At 39.7% G+C, this 16,305-nt stretch overlaps 1 protein-coding gene across 5 annotated transcripts in view; it reads left to right on the forward strand.

Annotated features, from left to right (window-relative positions):
* The window catches only part of SLC38A1 (solute carrier family 38 member 1), a 78,187-nt gene that overhangs the window by 12,610 nt on the left and 49,272 nt on the right, over window positions 1–16,305 (forward strand). For 4 of the 5 annotated variants that reach the window (XM_064284345.1, XM_023555562.2, XM_003405731.4 and 1 more), the window contains exon 2: window positions 7,081–7,292. In XM_064284345.1, the coding sequence (XP_064140415.1) occupies window positions 7,171–7,292 (122 nt within the window). In that variant the 5' untranslated portion in view covers window positions 7,081–7,170. Of the gene's footprint in view, window positions 1–7,080; window positions 7,293–10,204; window positions 10,337–16,305 lie in introns of those variants that run through there. The other variant, XM_023555565.2, reaches the window with a different exon arrangement.

Here is a 16,305-nt window from a genome sequence, read left to right on the forward strand (position 1 = left end):
GAGGTGCCTCAGAAGAAAGGCTTGGTGATCTACTTCCAAAAAATTGAAAACCCTATGGAGCACAGTTCTCTGACACATGTGGGGTTGCCACGAGTTGGGATCGAGGCACAGCCCCTGGTTTAGGAGTAACAGCAACTGTAGTAACAAGAGTTTACAAGAGGCAGGCCGGCACAGTTCTGAGTGTTGCACATAGACCAAGTGGATGAGTATAATGACAGTATGAGGTGGGCATTACATTATCTTCGTTTTACAGATGAGAAATTCGAGGCCAAAAAAAGTAACCTGCTTGCCAGTGTCACATAGCTTCTAAGGGCTGGAGCCAGAATGTGCTTGTCTCAAGGAGTGATGAGGACAGGAGCAAGTAGTTAAGAGATGGTAAAGTCAGAAAGGGATGGTAGTTCGAGGTTCTAGACAAGGTTACTTTCCAGATAAGAATCTCTGAGAGTGGTTGACAAAGGCCAGGGGAGTCAGTAGAGAGAAAGTGATGACACAGGTCCTAGAGGGTGTGAGACACCAGCACCAGTTCACGGTGAATCTTGGGTGGGAGGAGAGACAAACAGCTTTTCTTTCGAGATTGCCTACTGGCTCCAGCCTTTTCACTACCAAAGGCTGTTTTTATCCTTTCCCATCTCCTGAGGGCCCCCTGTTTTCAAACATTTGGGTATCAACTTTAAGTTTTTATTTTAATGGAAGTGTCATTTATTTAGAGTTCAGTGTTCAGGTCTTAAGTATATGGTTAATGAGTGTTGACTGCCCACTTTTATATGTTAATTCATTACCCATTTTGATTAATAAAGATATATAAAATTGCCACGCCAATCAGAGCCTAGGATTATCGCATCAAGTTAATAAATTCTAGCCTAAAGAAAGGACACCTGACATTTTAGTTAACCTGTTTAGCCTGTTTAAGGACTTTTGAAATAAAGAAAATCAACTCATAGATCCATATTATTACCATCTCAGAGTCCCGCTATCCAGGGACCCCAGGTGGGTAACCAGGGTCAGTCAGTCATGGGAGGAGATGGCCAGGAAGAATAGGACCGTCACTGGTCTTAGACTCAACGTTTTCTCAAAACCACTGACCTCACCATCATAATTGATACACAGGAGTTGAGAGGCATGATCTTATTTATTAATTCTTCAAAATAAAAACCCAATAATCAGTCATAACAAATTTTAAAATTAAATGTTTGTGACTGGTTATTTAGTGATATTAAAGAATTATTTATTGATTCATTTTTTAGTTTGATAGTGATATTGTTTTTAAAATGAGTTCTTAACTTTAGAGATATTTGCTGAAGTATTTACAGATGACTTAGCCGAGATCTGTTTCAAAATAACTCTAGGTGAGAGTGGGGGTAAAAATTCGACAGGATTGGCCCAAATTGATAAATTTTAAAGCTGGTTCTTGGAGGCTCATCAGACTATCCTATCTACTTTTATATGTGTTTAAAATTTCCCATAATAAAGAATTTTAAAGGAAGGAAAAAATAAAATTAAGACTATTTGTCAGTCAGGGTTCAGTTGCATATAACAAAGATTTTTCTCTTTATTGTAAGTAAAAGGGATTTACTACAGGAAATTAAGTACCTATAAAGTTGTTGGAAATGCTGGTAGAGCAGGCTGTAGGCTGGGTCTCTGGGGATGATTATCAGAACAATGTCAACCAACTTTGGCTGCTAAGGGAGCTGCTCCTCGTGCCGCCTCAGGAAGCCAGGAAATCGGGAACCATTGTCTCAACTGCATGCTTCAACAGTGCAACACTTGAGCCAACCAAATCTGTGATCAGGAATCCATAGCTACAGTTGTTAGCTCCAGTACCACCTGCCATGCCTGGTAGAACTGGGCCAGCAAAATGGACACTGTGCTACTACCATCATTGCTCTCTGCACCAGTGGTGTTACTAAGGGGGTGTAGGGGTACGGACCACACTGGGTGACACTGTGAGAGGGAGCGACACCAAAATGACTGTCTATAAAATTTTTGTGCAGTGTTTCAGCAGCTATTTATTTTTTTTTTATAAAAAATATCCCTGTAGTTATAACAAAAACATTTTTCATAAGCTCAACTTTTGGAAACCCTGGTGGCGTAGTGGTTAAGTGCTATGGCTGCTAACCAAAGGGTCGGCAGTTCAAATCCGCCAGGCGCTCCTTGGAAACTCTACGGGGCAGTTCTACTCTGTCCTATAGGGTCACTATGAGTCGGAATCGACTCGACAGCACTGGGTTTAGTTTTGGTTTTTGTAATGCCCTGTGGTCAAAGCTGTCATCATTACCTAGTTACAGTGACAATTTGAAATGGGGTTGTTTTCGTCAGTATGTGCTACAAACTCATGCTGTTGTTTTTGTTGGTCGCTGATTTTGTCAAACTTTCTGGGATTTTAGCTACAATATTGTGGTAATTAGAATTTGTGAACTATATCAATAACTTTTTTGAGAATGAAGTTTTAAAAGGAGAAAAAAAAACACATAAGTAAAAAAAAAATAATTACTAGGAATTCTGTGGAAACCCTGGTGGCATAGTGGTTAAGAGCTATGGCTGCTAACCAAAGGGTCAGTAGTTTGAATTTACCAGGTGCTCCTCTGAAACTGTATGGGGCAGTTCTACTCTGTCCTATAGGGTCACTATGAGTTGGAATTGACTGTATGGTGTGGGATGACTGTATGGATTCTGTATGGCCTGGTATGGAAGGAAGTCCGTTGAGGGGGCGGGGTTCACACCATGAGTTAGTGACACCAATCCTAGTGACACCACTGCTCTGTACTTAGCTGAGTTCTGAATTTAGAGCTTTCAAGAGTGCATCTGATTGGTGGAACCTAAATCATAACGGGAACTGGAACTGCAAAGGGGTCTGGGCAATGTAGTTTTCAACTTTCCAGCCTCTGTAGAAATAGACTAGAAAAAGGTGAGACCAAATATTGAGAGGATCAATCTTTTGAAACCATCACAAAGTATACCAGTAATTGAAATTGTATCTTGTTTATGTTACAATATATTCTTTAGTTTTTTCTCTTTAGAATCTTTTTAATCAGCTTGTACTAGACCTAAAATATCTTACTTTCTATTACTCAAGAACATGTGCCTTGCTCATTCTGTGTAAGCCAGGTTCATCTGAATGGTCATATGAGGTTATTCTTCACACATTTGGCCTCCATGTCTTTGTCTGTGCTGGTCCCAGTACAAGTAATGCCTTCCCTTTCTGCCAGTCTAAATCCTAGCTATTTTTAATGACACAACTCAAGCCCCACCTCTTTATGAAAACGTTGCCTGATTTCTCCAGGTTCCATTTATTTCTCCTATTTGTTTGTTGGTTTGCTTATGGTCCCTGAAATCTTTCTGGACTTCTTTTGCCCTGTAGTTTAGTCTCTACCGTGCCAATGTTTTTTGGTATACTATCTTTTTATATGAGATGGTCTTGCTTGCTTAAATAGACTTTATACAATTTGACGCCAGACAAGTTTCTTCATATACCCTCTCCTTTAATATAAAACACCACACAGAGTATAAAGTTTATATATTTTACATTAGTACATCGGTAAAGCATATCAATAAGTGTCCCAAGATAATAAAGCTTGTCTTAAGTACCTCACAGAGTTGTGACAAGGATCAGATATGTTCTATTGCTGTTTAAGCTGTAATTTATAACAATCTATAAATGTTGAAAGATAGTAGATTCTTGGGTTTACATCAAGATCTTTATAGTATGACGCAGTCACCTTTTAATTAATTTTATAGTCCTGTAATCACTTCTATCTTTCATTTAAAAGATAATTCTTTGTTTCTTGAACTCAACCTGAAATTTCTGCCCTTATGCTTTTGACCATGGTCTCCTTCCACTGAGAAGTCTCAGCTCAGGCCCCATTTCCATATGTCAATCTCCTATTCACCACGAAGCCTGAATCTCTAGCAATAAAGGATTGGATGTCAATTTATGACACAATTAAGCAGTTAAGAAAGCATGAGCAGTGATGGTGTAGACTCATGTTTTATGGCATAACTTATCTTAGGAGACGATATCTTGCTAATTGAAGAAAAGTGTGTTTTTAAAACTTTATGTTTGGTATAATTTTCATCTTTGTAAGTGGACTCAAACATATCAATGATCATGACTATGCACAGGACCAGGTGACATTTTGCTCTATTATACATAAGGTCATCCTGAGTCAGAGCTGACTTGACGGCACCTAACAACAACAACAACAAATGTGTGCATGTTTTTTATTTGTACTCGTCCATTCATTTAACAGGTATTTATTGAGTGTCTACTTTGTGCCCTGTGCTGTATCTACGTACATAGAAAATACCTGGAAGATCATACCCCAATACATATGGAGTGATCATCTCTGCTTGCTGACATAACAGGGACCTTTTTGAATTTTTACTTGTCTTCTCCTCCATTTGCAAAATTGCATTTTCTAATTTTTCTGTCAAAAGACCTATATTATTAATAAAGAACTTACATTATTTTTAAAAACACTTCTTCAAAATGCTTATAATATAATGCTACATGGAAAAAGAAGGTTAAAAACAGTCTGAAATCCCAATGTTAAATACAAGGAGGAGGGGGGAGAAGGGAAAAAGGAGGGAAGGGGAGAGAGAACAGGAAAGAAAAGAAGGAGGGAAGGAGAAAATACATCAAAATCTAACAGTGGCCCATTTTGAGTGGTGGGATTCTTATACACTGACTGTTCTAAATATCCTACGGTGAACTTCTATTAGTTTTAGAATCAGGAAAAAATTAAAAATAACCTTTTCAAGGTCTAGTCCAAGTGTGACTTTTCTATGACGCTACTTCAGATTCCTGAATTTTACCCTTTTATCTTTTTGTCACCTAGCATTCAGTAAACATATGGTAAATTGAATTGATAATATTTTCCAAGTGTGACCTTCCCCTTAGTGACAGGTGCCACTAACTGTGAATTTTCCCCCTCATTTTCCAGTTTTCATTTTCAAGAAAAAGTTTGGTTTCAGATAGGTTACCTCCTAACAATAAAAATGTATTCTATATGATTAACTTGGTATTTGCCTAATGCTAAATTTTAGTGGCCAGAACTTCCTGAATTCTTTTTATTCTTCCCTCTTTTTGTCCAGTGCTCTAAATGACTAGTTATATAGACGTTGTATTTGTATACACACATGCTCATGAACACACTCAAGTGTATCTATTTGATATGAAACATAAAACTCAAGCAGTCAACTCCGGAGCTATTATTACTCAACCCTTCCTCTCCTCAGAAAACTTTTGTCCGGTGTCCTATTTCTTACCAGTTTGTTGAGAGAAAAGGACTCCTTATCCCAAACTGGAAACACCATCTACAGAATCTTAACTTTCTTCTAGACCTGTAGTATATGTCAGCAGTCTCTGAGGAAGCTATAGAAGTGGAAGTCAGTGTGACAGGACTTTTAGAAATTACCCAGTGGGCAGCTTTCATCAAAGAGGGCTGAGGAATGACAGCAAGGGGCAACTATTTTAATGCATTTCAACTTTCGCAAAATAAATACAGATTTTCAAACATTCTGCCATGTGGAGGCACTAAAAAACAAGTAGAGGTGGGCCAATCTCTGACATTACCACCTGGCTGCCAAGCTGGCCTGAGACCAGGCGTCATGGGGCTCAAACCTCCCCCATTCTGGCTTCCTGCCTTCCAAGAAAGGCTCCGCCCTGCCGGAAAGACGAGGTTCCTGGAACCTGAGGTATCAGAAGGTATTTATGTTGTGGAAATGTTAAAAAGAGTCCTAGAGCCAGGGGACTTTCATTCTAGATAGGAGGCTGTATGAATAAAAAGGAATAAGGTACAGCCCAGCTGTGGGGAAGAGGAGAATTCCTGAAAAAGTATCATTCTAGGGGACTTTCTATGGGTCCTTAAAGTATCGATTAGCAAAGTGCTTCCTGGGGACACACTAGAGTGCTTAGATGGGCATATTGGAGTTTTGACTCTTCACTATATTAACCAAAACCAAATCTGTTGCTGTCAAGTCAGTTCTGACTCAAGACGACCTCATGAGTTACAGAGTAGAACTGAGCCCCACAGGGTGCTCTTGGCCTTAAAGAAGCAGATCGCCAGGCCTTTCTTCCATGGTGCTGCTGGGTGGTTTTCAACCACCAACCTTTGGATAGTAGTCTGCACCACCTGGGGACCTTCTTCACTATGTTACGGTCATCTTATGGAATTCAGGATCAGATAAAATATCAAAAACGTAGTCCGAGGGGTTTAGAAATATAAAAGAATCTTGACATTCTGCTTCATCCCATCATCTCACTGAGAGTATCTTGGTGAGGTTCCCATGCCTTTACAGTCCTTGCTTCTGACATTGCGTGTGCCTGTTAAAAAAAACTTGTGATACTGTGTGTCTGAAACTCCTTTTTTCCTTTATATACTATTGGTGACCCCTCAGAAAGTTAAACTCTAGTGATCCATGTGGGGGGAAATGTACACTTTGGAAGTCTTTTGTTTCTGATGAGGACATGTAGTAGCAGTTGGATTAACCCAAATCCCCTGAGTGTGATTTTTTTTTAGCTCCCTAATTCCCTGACATGGAGTGATCTCCTTGAAGAGATTGATTTAATCTCTTGCAGTTGATGGATAAACTGTTTGCTACATTTCAAAACACCAATTTTCATGTGCTGGTTGACCTACCAGGTTGGGTAGTCGGTGCCTTATGATGTCACTTATTGAGGATTTGCGTTTTCATTAAGCCGAGATTTCTAAAGCAGAAGGGCTTTTTGTGTCTGTGTGGTCTTTACCCAGCTAGAGATGCGCCCTGTGCTCTGACACATTAAAATAACTGTACCGCTTTCATTCTAAACATACTGTTCCAAGTAAAGAATGTCTACATTGTCCGCAGCAGGCATGGTATTCCTGTAAATGTGACCATAAAGATTATGGACATGGCTCACTTTACAGTTTAAAAGGGAGGAAATTTGTTGAAAGGCATAAAACTTGATGTGCTACGATTGCTTCGATGCATTTTTTATCAAGTAGCAAAATGTAAACATTGCATTATAAGTACATTAATCATTTGTTTACTTGTAATAGTTTTTTGTTATTTTTAATTATTTTTCATTTTATTGTATTCTAGGTGTGTCATATTGTTGCTGCTATCTACTTGTAAATATACTCGGAACACAAGAATTTGGACCAATTTGTTGAGTACAGATACTTCCTAAACATGATGCATTTCAAAAGCGGACTCGAATTAACTGAATTGCAAAACATGACAGTGCCCGAGGATGATAACGTTAGCAATGATTCCAATGAGTTCACCGAAGTAGAAAATGGTCAGATAAATAGGTGAGTGTTTTTCCACTAACACTTTCTACCCGATGAACGAAATGGCTCTAAAGAATTATTCTGATTTTCAGTTATTCTCTTGAATTATTCATTACTAAAATTATGCTCCATTTGAAGATATCATTTGAATTTCTTATGTGACATCTGTTGGGCGTAGTCTGCAATAGCAGATGAAGCAAATAGGAAAGTAATTTATTCATCTTTTCAAATCTTTCAATTGCGTGTAATAAAAATGTATAAACACATTGGACCCCAACCAGCCCTAACTTTTCAAAGGCTCTGTGCTTACGGATCAGACAGACTGGGAATTTCACTGCGTCCCACATCCAAATGCATACTATAGTCATCTGACTTTGCCCACTTTTCAATCAAGCAGTGGTTACAGTCACAGTGGCCAGCGTTCCTGTGGTAAAACTATAAATACATCAGTACAAAAATCATTCATAATGTGAATTTTAAATAACAATAATAGCATTTGAGCTCAAATGGCTTTATTTCATATAATCAGTATATGAAAGAGAAAAACAAGAAACGATCCCATGAATGAGAGGAGAAGCAGGAAGAAGTAGAGGCAGGTGAGAAGGGCGCTGGCCTGGAAGCTCAGCCACTACCTGTGACCTTGGGCAAGTCCTTCCAACTCTTGGCTTCTGTGTTTCCTAATTTATAAGAGTAGGACCAAATGTCTTTTATACTTCCTTCCAGCTCAAAAAGAATCTCTGACTTGGGGCATTCTCTGATCTGCTGGTTTTATAGTTGCTTGATGTGGAGCCTGGAGTCCTTGGGTAGTGCACATGGTTAGCACACTTGGCTGATAATCCAAAGGTTGGAATTTCAAGTCCATGCTGAGGCACCTCAGAAGAAAGGCCTGGCAATTTACTTCTAAAAAATCAGCCATCGAAATCCCGATGGAGCACATTTCTATTCTGACACACATGGGTCACCATGAGTTGGAGCCTACTAGACAGCAACTAACAACAACAGCGGGAAGCCCTCCTTCTTTGGAGTTAGTAGCGCAGCTTGTTTAAAGCATACCCGTTGCCTTTGAGTCAATTCTGACTCATAGTGACCCTATGGGACAGAGTACAACTGCCCCATAGGGCTTCCAAGGAGCAGGTGGTAGATTTGAACTGCTGACCTTTTGATCAGCAGCAGAGCTCTTAACCACTGTGCCACCAGGGCTGCTGTATAAAGCACGAGGCCTCCTAAAAGGCCAGGAGAAGAGAGTGGGTTATAGAGGATACTTATCAGAACACCAATACCTTGAGTGATCAGAAGGAACTGGGGGGAGGGGGGAGATAAGAGCATTGTATCACCTAACTGGGCATTTCCCTGGAGATCATTTCTGATCTGCTGTACATTCTGATATAGTGTGTAATTGAAAGCCCAGCCTAGGACCTAGCTGCCATCATTGACATACTCTGAAACTGTGGCCCTTGCCTCTCCTCCTTTTTCCCTCTGCTAAATGTTTTTAGAGGTTAAGTCCCCAACTCACTTTTCCTTACTATCCCCCAAGGGGTGTTTACTGTGTGAGGTGATGTTTCTTATTATTGACTCAAGTTTACTTGTTTTACCTTTTCTGGGTAATTATTGATAACATCTACCATTTGAGTGCCAAGTATTTTACATTTATTATCCTTTATCCTTATAACCATCATGTAAAAGGTATTCTTTTGCACATGAGGACAATTCAAAAATTCACTTTACAGATGAGATAACTGAGGCTCAGAGAAATAACTTGCCCAAACAAAACAAAACAAAAAACCAAACCCATTGCTGTCCAGTCAATTTTGTCTAAAACTGATGTCTTTCTCTTCTACCCTACTGCCTCCAGTTGTAATAAGGTTTGGTGGAAAAGCTGGTTTTAATAGTTGTAATGAGCTGCCATTTGACACTCTGTACTCCTGGTGAGTTCTGTAATCACTACTGACCTCCACTTGGGGAGGAACGCATTTTAACCATTAACTTACTTAGGGAATTGTGGTTTTATAACAAAGCTTCGTTCTGAAAGCAATGCAAACCTCAGCGGCCTTAAAATGAAAGTCTATTACAATATCCAGTTTAGAATCTGAGTTCAATTTAAAAAGTTTTGATTATTAGAAATATTGAATTATTACTTAATAATTTAAATAAGTAATTAGCACTTAGGAGCCCTGGTGGTGCAGTGGTTAAGGCACTCAGCTGCTAACCAAAAGGTCGGCAGTTCGAACCCACCAGGTGCTCTGCAGGAGAAAGATGTGGCAGTCTGCTTCCATGAATATGTACATAGAAACACTATGGGGCAGTTCTACTCTGTCCTACGTGATCACTATGAGTCGGAATTGACTCCGTAACAGTGAGTTTGGTTTGGTTTGGTTTGGTTTAGTAGTAGGTGGAAGGAACACCGTTCTCATACCTGACTTGGGCACCTTCCTGATGAGCTGAGTTCCCCGTAGACTATGACCAAGGCTATGAGCTGGTTCAGATGGAGAGCGGTTGGGTGATGACCACTTGCTTTGGGGAATTTGGTTCCACTGTTGCAAATGCAGTGTGGTGGCTTTATTTCTTTCTTTATTTTATCTCCCCTCCTTCACTGACATGGTTCATGAATCTTCATTTCTGGCTCTGGAACAAAATTTAAAACAGCATATGATAGCACCAAGTAAATAAAGGTAAATAAAAATCAAAAAAGACTCCTGCCCTGTTTTATTTAAGGTTCCTACAGATTGATCAAGGACCCCTGGTGGTACAGTGGCTAAGGTGCTCAGCTGCTAACCAGAAGGTTGGCGTTTCAGAACCAACTGCTCCGCAGGAGAAGGACACTCCAGTCTGCCGCCTAGGAAACCCTATGAAGAAGTTCTACTCTGTCCTATAGGGTAGCTATGAATCAGGATCGACTCTAGGGCTGCAGCTTTTTTTTTTTTTTTTTTTAATAGGTTGACCTGGCTTAATTTATTGGACTATTTTAGTGGTCCATGATTCTTGTGAAGCCACACCTAAACCTCCCCATCTCTTGCAGCTTGCTCATATTCCGAGGAGGAAAGTAGGCCCAATTACAGGAGTCGAAGGTAACTACCCCCCAAAACAGTGAACATCTAGGTAACAGTGCCTCTTTTTAGGAAGCTAGAGAAAATGTTGAAGACAAGACAGGATGGACCATTGATCTCTGATTACCTGGCACCGAGGTGGTAGCTTTTCCTGTAAACCCCTCACCAAAAAAAATATAAAAATAATCTCTTTTTAAATTTGGTTAAAAATAGAGTAGAACCATTTGGGTCTTAAGACACCTCTGCCCTTATTCTAGTTCAGTTGGTTTATTTCATGCCCTAAGTTTTCAGTTGTAGACAGTCACAGAAACCTATACTTGGAAAAGCAAAACCTTTCACAGCGTCCACAAGACCAGAGCGGCTGATGTTTTAATGCACATACGAAGCACCTGGAAACCTTAAGATGCAATTCTGACTGAATAGGTCTGAGATGGGGCCTGCGCTTCTGATTTCTAGCAAGCTCCAAGTGATGATACTCATATTGCTAACCTATGGACTGTACACTTTAAGCAGCAAGCTCTAGATTCTTTCTCTAGAGTGAGCTTCTGGAGTGAAGGGACTGGCTTTATCATCTTTATATCCCTTTTATCTATCATACCTATCATAATGCCTGGTACAGGTGCTAAAACTCTTGGGTTTTAAAACCTTGGGCAAGTTACTTTATTTCTCTGGACATTGTAAAATATTTGTGGAATGATTGAGAGAGAGGGACAGAGAGAGAGATGGAAGCTAAACTCATGGCTTTGGATTTAGACTTATTTTGAATCCAAGTTCTGTCAATAGCTAGCTGTGTGGTCTTGTGCACTGAGGTTCAGTACCATCTCTGTAAGACAGGGATAATAATACCTTACTTCGTGGGATCCTTGGGGAGTGCTAAATGGAATACTGCTTGTAGGTTAAGAACTCAGGCCCTGCAGTCAGGCCTGCTTAGGTTCAAATCCTGGCTCAACAGCTTAGTTACTAATAATGTAACTTGGGCAAGTTACTTAATTCCATGTTAAGTGCTTGGCACAGTGTCTGGCAATAGTAAGCCTCTTAGGATAAGAAGAGTCTATATTGATAAAAAGTACATCCTTTTTTCTTTGGCACCACTCTTTTCTTTCCACCCCAACAAGCAAAACCATCACTTTAGGTTTTGTATGCTTGCTGATTATTGTTACCTTAAATTTGGTAAAATATTAGATTATCCTAGGTGTATCTGGGTAAATATTCATATATTTTAATGTTTATTGTCTATTTTTCTTATCCCTACATATAGTTACTGTTGTCATAACCCAGGAAGCATCTAACAGAATTTGAGAGTCTTTCAGAAATAATTGTTTTTAAAAGAATTTGGGTCAACTCTTGTTACTACACCCTGCATCAGACTTTTTGTTTGTCTTTGTATTATCAGAGCTTATGTATTGAATTTTTATCATTTGGGAATGGAAAGGCCTTGAAAAATTACCCTTTCTCTTCTCGTTATATGTTTTATACACCTTAGGGAAGAAGATTGCATAACTTTATCCTCTATTCAATTGCCAAGTAAAAAAAATTCTTTCCTTGCTTGAATTATTCCTGTTGCAATTAAAATCTCTTTTCTCCTATTTTCAGTAGTTTGTCCACCAAATAAAGCTTTGCTTATGTCTCAGCCTTCTCTTATTGTTAAATGTCTGCCATTTCTTTAATTCTTTCTTTTCATATGTTTCCTAGTCCCTTTCTTACTTGCTTCTCTCCTCCCATTCTCTTTTCCTTTTTTATAGCATGTTAGAACTTCAGAGAAGACTAGGAAAGGTCATTTAAGTTTTCTTTTGCATTATGAATCATTGAATGAACCTGACTGCTAGAGGTTAAAAAAAGATTATATGTAAAACCCATCGTTAATTGGATTGTTGGTGGTAGTATTGTTGATTTATTTCTCGTTTAAAAAAACAGCTCTATATCGTTCACCTGCCTCCACATAGTGCCTCAGCATAACACCTACATCTTTTTGTTGTTGTTGTTGTAGTAAATATATAACACAACATTTCCCAATTCATCATTTTTATATGTTCAATTCAGTGACACTGATTACATTAACTGTATCATGCGGCCATCACCACTGTCCATTGCCAAGTTTTTCATCAGTGTAAACAGATACTTAATGCGTCCTACGCAATGACTCCCCTTTTCCACCTCCCTTTCACTCCTGATAACCACTAGTAAACTTTGTTCTCTATACACTCTTCTAGGTTTTTCATATAAGTGGGATCGTACAGTATTTTTCCTTTAGCTACATCGTTTTTGAGGCTTTGTCTATTCAGGGTCACCAAGTCAGCCATTGTTGGTTTTTGTCTTGTTTTGTTTCATTCACAAAGCAATTGGCTACCTAATGGCTGATCAAATTCTGTTTTGTAAGTTCAGATTGACCCAGGTAAAACTTGTTTTTCATAATGCTTTTACCATCTAGAGACCACATATCAAAAACACCTTCTCTTCCCTTAGCACATTTTCAAGTCAGTGAAGAGATATTTTAAGTCAATATCTTTGTCAGAGGTTGGTGCTTCCTAATGAGCAATCATATTTTAAAAAATGGTGAGATAACTAAATTTGAGATAAGCTGCTTGACCTAGTTGTTTTGAAACTGACTTTCCCATTACAAAAAGGCTGGTTCATTTAAAAACAAAGTTTATCAGAATATAAAGCAAAGATTTAAAGACCTAAAAGAAGAAAAAGTTGAAATACCATAAAGAGAATAAAAAGGTTCCCTTTAAATACTTTATTCTTACTTAGCTATGTTTCCCTGCAACCTAATCTACTAATTCCTAAATAAACCAAAGCCAAACCAGCTACCATCAAGTCAGTTGTGTTTCAGAGAAGAACTGATCTCCTTAGGATTTTCAGTGGCCATGACTTTTAGATTACCAAGACATTCTTCCAAGACACCTCTGAGTGGATTTGAACCATGAACCTTTCAGTTAGTAGCCAAGCCTTTAGCTTTTTACACCACCCAGGGACTTGTAATTCCTAAATTGTTGTTGTTAGGTGCTGTCAAGCCTGTTTTCGACTCATAGGGACCCACTGTCAAAGAGTAGAACTGCCCCATAGGGGGTTTTCTACACTGTAATCTTTACAGGAGCAGATCACCTGGTCTTTTCTCCTGCAGAGCTGCTGGGTGGGTTCAAACCGCCAACCTTTCAGTTAGCAGCTGAGCACTTAACCATTGCACCACCGAGGCTTCTGATTCCTAAATAAAAAAAACCAAACCCATTGCTGTCGAGTTGATTACCACTCATAGCGACCCTCAGGACAGAGTAGAACTGTCCCATAGGGTTTCCAAGGAGCAGCTGATGGATTCGAACTGCCGACCTTTTGGTTAGCAGCCAAGCTCTTAACCACTGCGCCACCAGGAGATGCATATTTAGTTCATTGAGGGTTGCTCTGATTTGCTAACACATGGATGCATGCGCGTAACAAGGAGCTGAGAGACAGCCCTGCACTAACATTTGGGATGCACGATGCATTTGGCAGCACAGTGTATGCTACAGAATAGGTAGTAGGTCACAGTTAGAAGAACATACATAGTTCAATCCAGAGTATCAGAAGACCCGTGGAAGATGAGGGCTTTGAACCAACGGGAAGGAACTGGCTAAGAGGAGGATGGGGGTCTTCCAAGGGAAGACTGGATTCCCACTGTCACGTTTTTTCAGTCCCTACTCTCAGGATGAAGGAGCCCAGGTGGTGCAGTGATTAAGCACTCACCTGCAGACTGAAGGGTCAGTGGTTTGAACCTGCTGTCTCCTCCAAGGGAGAAAGATGTAGCAGTCTGCTTCAGTAAAGATTACGTCTTTGGAAACCGTATGGGGCAGTTCTACTCTGTCCTGTAGGAATGGGCGCTGTGAGTCAGAATGGACTCCATGGCAGTGGGTTTGGTTTACTCTCAGGACACACTGGTCTTTTCTCAGTCCTACCCCCTCTTACGAGGGTCATCTTGAGGAGCAAGGGGAGCTAAGATAGAAACATTGAGGCAGAATCAAATTAAGCAGAACCTAGAATTATGGGGTGAGGTATTTGTACTTGAAACTTACTCAGTGGAAGAGCCAGAGAAGATTTTGGAGGAAAACCTATTAAGTCTTGCTGCAGAAGGTAGACCAGAAGAAGCAGAATCAGGGAAGCGCTTGACAAAGTGTTTTAATATACTTTTAAATGGTTACTCCTTAAAACAGCTCTGCAAGTCAGTGCCATTATTCTTGTTCCAAGAAGTTCCACAGGAAATAGCTGGCCATCACACAGGGGCCTTATTCTTCAGTCTCACAGCTTTTGGCCCTGCTGAATGCTCTCCCTCCCATGTCACAGCGCCCGTATCCCTGGCTTATCTGCTCTCCAGTCCTCTGCCACTAATTCTGAGAAGTGCCACCTGGCCTGGAATTAGATCTGCCAGTACTGGGCAGTTTATTGATGTTTTGCTTGATTTGTTCAAAAATGTTCAGACTCTTCTCTTAATTTAAAAACAATTGCAATCCACTTTAGAAAACAAGTCCCTCCACAAGAATGGCAAGCAGGGACTTGTTAGATAAAGATTTGGTAGACTTGAGTCAGTTATTAAAATTTTTTCTTGTTAGCAGCCATTGAGTCAGCCCCTAACTCGTGGCAACCTCATGCACAACGGGATTGGACTGTTGTGATCTATAGGTTTTCATTGGCTAATTTTCAGAAGTATATCACCAGGCCATTTTTCTGGGTCCGTCTTAGTCTAGAAATATTAGAATTAGTCTGATAATGTAGTTTATTATAAAGCAACACTTAATTATGAGTCAATCTCACTTGAGAAAGTCAGGCACCTAGTTTTCCTTGGCTGTGCGTGACAGAGAAGGCTGCTTTCTCCTGCCCCTCTCTAGCCAGACCTGTGAACCTCAATTCTGTGGAAAGATTTAAAATGCTAAGGAGCACCCCTGAGGTCATCTTGTAGCCAAATAACAGATTGGCTCAAAAAATAATGAATAACTACCATGCTCCTTTAAAAAATCACCTATATGAGATCAAACGGCCAACAATTACTGTAAAACGAAGGTGAGACTGTAAGGGGGCAGGGAAACTAGATTAATGGAAATGGAACAACGAGAATGAAAATAAGAATGTTCACGCATTGTGAAGAATGTAACCTATGTCACTGAACAACTTGTGTAGAAATCGTTGAATGGGAACCTAAACTGCTGTGTAAACCTTCACTGAAAGCACAACGAAATATTATTTAAAAAACGTTAAGGGCAAAAGAAGGGCCAAGCCAGTCATTAGCAACAATGATATTAAACAGCCAGAGTTGTTCTCCAAAGATACTGCGTTCATTATGTCATTCTCTTGCTAAGAACCTGCAGTCCTGTTTCTCAGGCCTCTGCCTTTGTTTCCTCTGACTAATGTCTCCCCCTCTCCCATAATGTTTTTTTTTTTTTTTTTCCTTCTCCTCTGGATGCCTTCTCTCATCTTAATTTTGCACAGCATGACATTCATAAGCTAGTGCTGGCTGGTGTGGTCTCTCCTCAGCTGGAGTGTCAGCTCCTGCATGTCAGGAGACCAAGATTTTCTTCCACTTTCTTCCATCCCCCGCGATGGTAGACAGGTCCGAGCCAACACAGGTGCTGAACGGAATGAACTGCGGCTTGTGTTGCTTACTTACACCTTCTACCCAGTGCTGGTCTCAAAGCTCGTTGTAGGCGTATTGCCTGTCTTTAGCTTATCCTGCGGGAAATAACACAAACTTTGAGAAGCAATGCCAGGGAGATGATTAAAGATGAAATAAGTAAATAAATGAAACCAACATCAATGATACGTTTCTTTAAAAATTGTTTTATTTTATTTTCAATATTTTTTATTGTTACAGATAACGTAACATTTGCCAATTCCATATTTTTCATGTGTACGGTTCATTGACATCAATTGCATCCATCACGTTGCACAATCATTACCAATATCGCTGCCAAATTTTCCACCGTTCACAAGTGTGTGAAAATATAATGTACAGTTTGAAGATAATG

This window comes from Loxodonta africana, chromosome 4, assembly GCF_030014295.1.
Source record: "Loxodonta africana isolate mLoxAfr1 chromosome 4, mLoxAfr1.hap2, whole genome shotgun sequence".
NCBI lineage: Eukaryota > Metazoa > Chordata > Mammalia > Proboscidea > Elephantidae > Loxodonta > Loxodonta africana.